Source organism: Oratosquilla oratoria, chromosome 41 (assembly GCF_046742065.1).
Source record: "Oratosquilla oratoria isolate Oo_2021 chromosome 41, ASM4674206v1, whole genome shotgun sequence".
Taxonomy (NCBI): Eukaryota; Metazoa; Arthropoda; class Malacostraca; order Stomatopoda; family Squillidae; genus Oratosquilla; species Oratosquilla oratoria.
In genome coordinates this window covers 39989150-39991649 of record NC_134817.1, presented here as the reverse complement: position 1 = coordinate 39991649, position 2500 = coordinate 39989150, and the positions used below count along the sequence as shown (strand labels likewise).

Sequence of the window (2500 nt, the reverse complement as noted above, 5' to 3'; positions counted from 1 at the left end):
GCAAGAAAGGCTCCCATCACCTCGGTCTCGTCTAGAATCGTGATCCGCAGGGCAGACAAATCTTCAACTTTCGTTATTCTCAACAAAGAGGACTATCTTTCCAAAATGGCTTCCATCCTGAACGACACCACCAAATTCAAAAGAATTTTCTGAAACCCCACCAATGACATCAAGACAAAACTCAACCGCTTAATTCGTGAAAACAACAGCTCTAGCACAACAAAGCTCCCCTTGATAGGAGGTGACCATAAGCTTGGTTATGCTTACGGAAATGTGAAGACCCACAAGAATGGCCATCCCCTTCGCCCAATCATCAGCCAGACACCATCAGTCACCTACAAGCTCGCTAAGCGCCTCAACGCACAAATATCTCCGTTTGTCCCTGCCTCCTTCAGCCTGAAGTCTTCAGAAGAGTTTCTCGATATCCTGAAGACAGCCCAACCTTCCAACATAATGGCATCGATGGACGTCGAAAGTAATAATGCTATCTCAGCTGTTGACTTTAACAACACACATATATATATATATATATATATGTATGTATATATATATATAAATATGTATATATATATATGAATTTATGTATATATATATATATATATATATATATATATGCACAAATTTCACAAGTCACACATGAATCAGAAATAAGCATAATCCACTAGGAAAAGGAAAAACACACGGAGTCCGAGCGCTTTCGTGATATATTCACATTATCGAGGAGTACATAATTATATATATGTATATATATATACATATATATATATATATGTATATATATAGATATATAGATATATATATATATATATATACATATATATAATATATATATTTATATATATATATATATATATACATATACAACCAATGTAAGTTCACATATTCATTATTATTATTCTCATCCAAATAATATTAAACGTACAGTATTTGCCTCAATATATATATATATATATATATATATATATATATATATATATATATATATATATATATATGTATCACTCACTTATTCCTCTGGCACTACAGGCCCATTGAGGCCCCTGGCCGCTACAACAAGATGCCTCCAGACTCTCCGATCTGCTGCTAACATATCTATTTCGTCGGGGTCGACGTCCAGGGATCGTAAGTCGTTCTCCACCCCATTCTTCCATCCAGTACGGGGGCGTCCTCGAGGTCTCCTGCCTACTATATTCTCGGTGAAAACACGAGAAGTGAATCTGTCTTGGCCGGATCTGAGAATGTGACTAACCCACCACAGTCTCGATGATCTAATGTAGTCAGTCACTTGAGGCATGGGTATTAGATCCCGGACTTCACGTGTGTAACGTCTTCTCCATATATCTAACTCGCCATCATATACCGGGCCGCAGAATGGTTTGAGAGTATTATTCTCAAATCTGAGTAATTTTGTCTCGGTGAGTTGGTTGAGGCTCCAGGTTTCGGCCGCAAATTTGAGCACAGGCCGTATCATGGTAGAATATAGCCTTGTCTTGGTTTTTCTAGATAGAATATTTGACTTGAACAAAGATATTATTTTCCTCACTTCCTTGTAGAAGTTTCTTGCCTAATTATTTAAGTTGTCATCTTCCATATTTTGAATTTTATTGTTTAGGAAATGGCGTTTCTCCTGTCTTATGATCTTCTCTGCTGTTCTCTGTGATTCTACATTTTTTTTCTTTGAGGACAAATTCTCTTGCTCAGCATTCCTTCACGATGACTTCCAAATTCATTTTTATGTTGTAAAGAACGTTTTTTCTCCAATTGCATCGTTCGTTTTGTAACGTTATTGGCCCGCTATTTTGATTCTAGACGAGACCGAGGTGATGGGAGCCTTTCTTGCCTCTGACACTTTGACTGGCGAAGGAGTCAACCCAGGAGAGCGCCGCACTTGAGCGCCATCTGCGATCTTTGCGACTCCCTCGTGGGTTGTCCGCTCCTCGGGGCCCCGGCGGCGCCAGCATGGCCTCTGTCAGGAGTCATGGACTCTTCAGTTCGTCCATATCTTCGCCGGGCTTGTCGGGCTCGTCCTCGCCTTTGGCTTGAGGCTCTTCGGCGGGTCATCAGAAGAGATAGCTCTTTCTCAGTACGCAGGAGGAGCTGGAGAGGAAGACCAGGCCTATGGAGAGTCCGAAGATGATCTGCGGGACTTGAAGGACGACTCCCGAGGTAGAGACGCAGGATGCTGCTCCTGCCAAACCCTCCAACTTGAAAACGATGTCCTGAGAGAGGGGCTAAAGGAGGAGATGCTTAGGACGCCGGAACTGAGGAACATCATCGAAGAGCTGAAAATCTCCAAGTCAGTTCGATGGTGACCGACGTCGGCGCTTCGACGTTCCTCCTCTCCATCAGACCTGTCTGCGACAGGAGGAGGAGGAGGACAGGTCTCGCTGAGCAGAACCTCCAGCAGGACCTTCGAAAGAGCCGATTTGCTTTGGGAGCGACTCTTCGAGGGAATGATGACTACGTCCTCCGTCGTCGCCTCATCGAAGTCGAGCGAAGG

General features: G+C 42.6%; 1 protein-coding gene across 1 annotated transcript; it reads right to left on the bottom strand.

Moving 5' to 3' along the window:
- Positions 1-1006: 1006 nt before the first annotated feature.
- Positions 1007-1471, bottom strand: LOC143021159 (uncharacterized). Its single transcript, XM_076178450.1, has one exon. It carries the CDS (start codon positions 1469-1471, stop codon positions 1007-1009), a length of 465 nt encoding a protein of 154 aa, XP_076034565.1.
- Between the last annotated feature and the right edge of the window lie 1029 nt (positions 1472-2500).

What these genes read in the sequence shown, in the direction of transcription:
- LOC143021159 (XM_076178450.1), bottom strand. Translation starts at nt 1,471, where the DNA reads ATGATACGGCCTGTGCTCAAATTTGCGGCCGAAACCTGGAGCCTCAAC.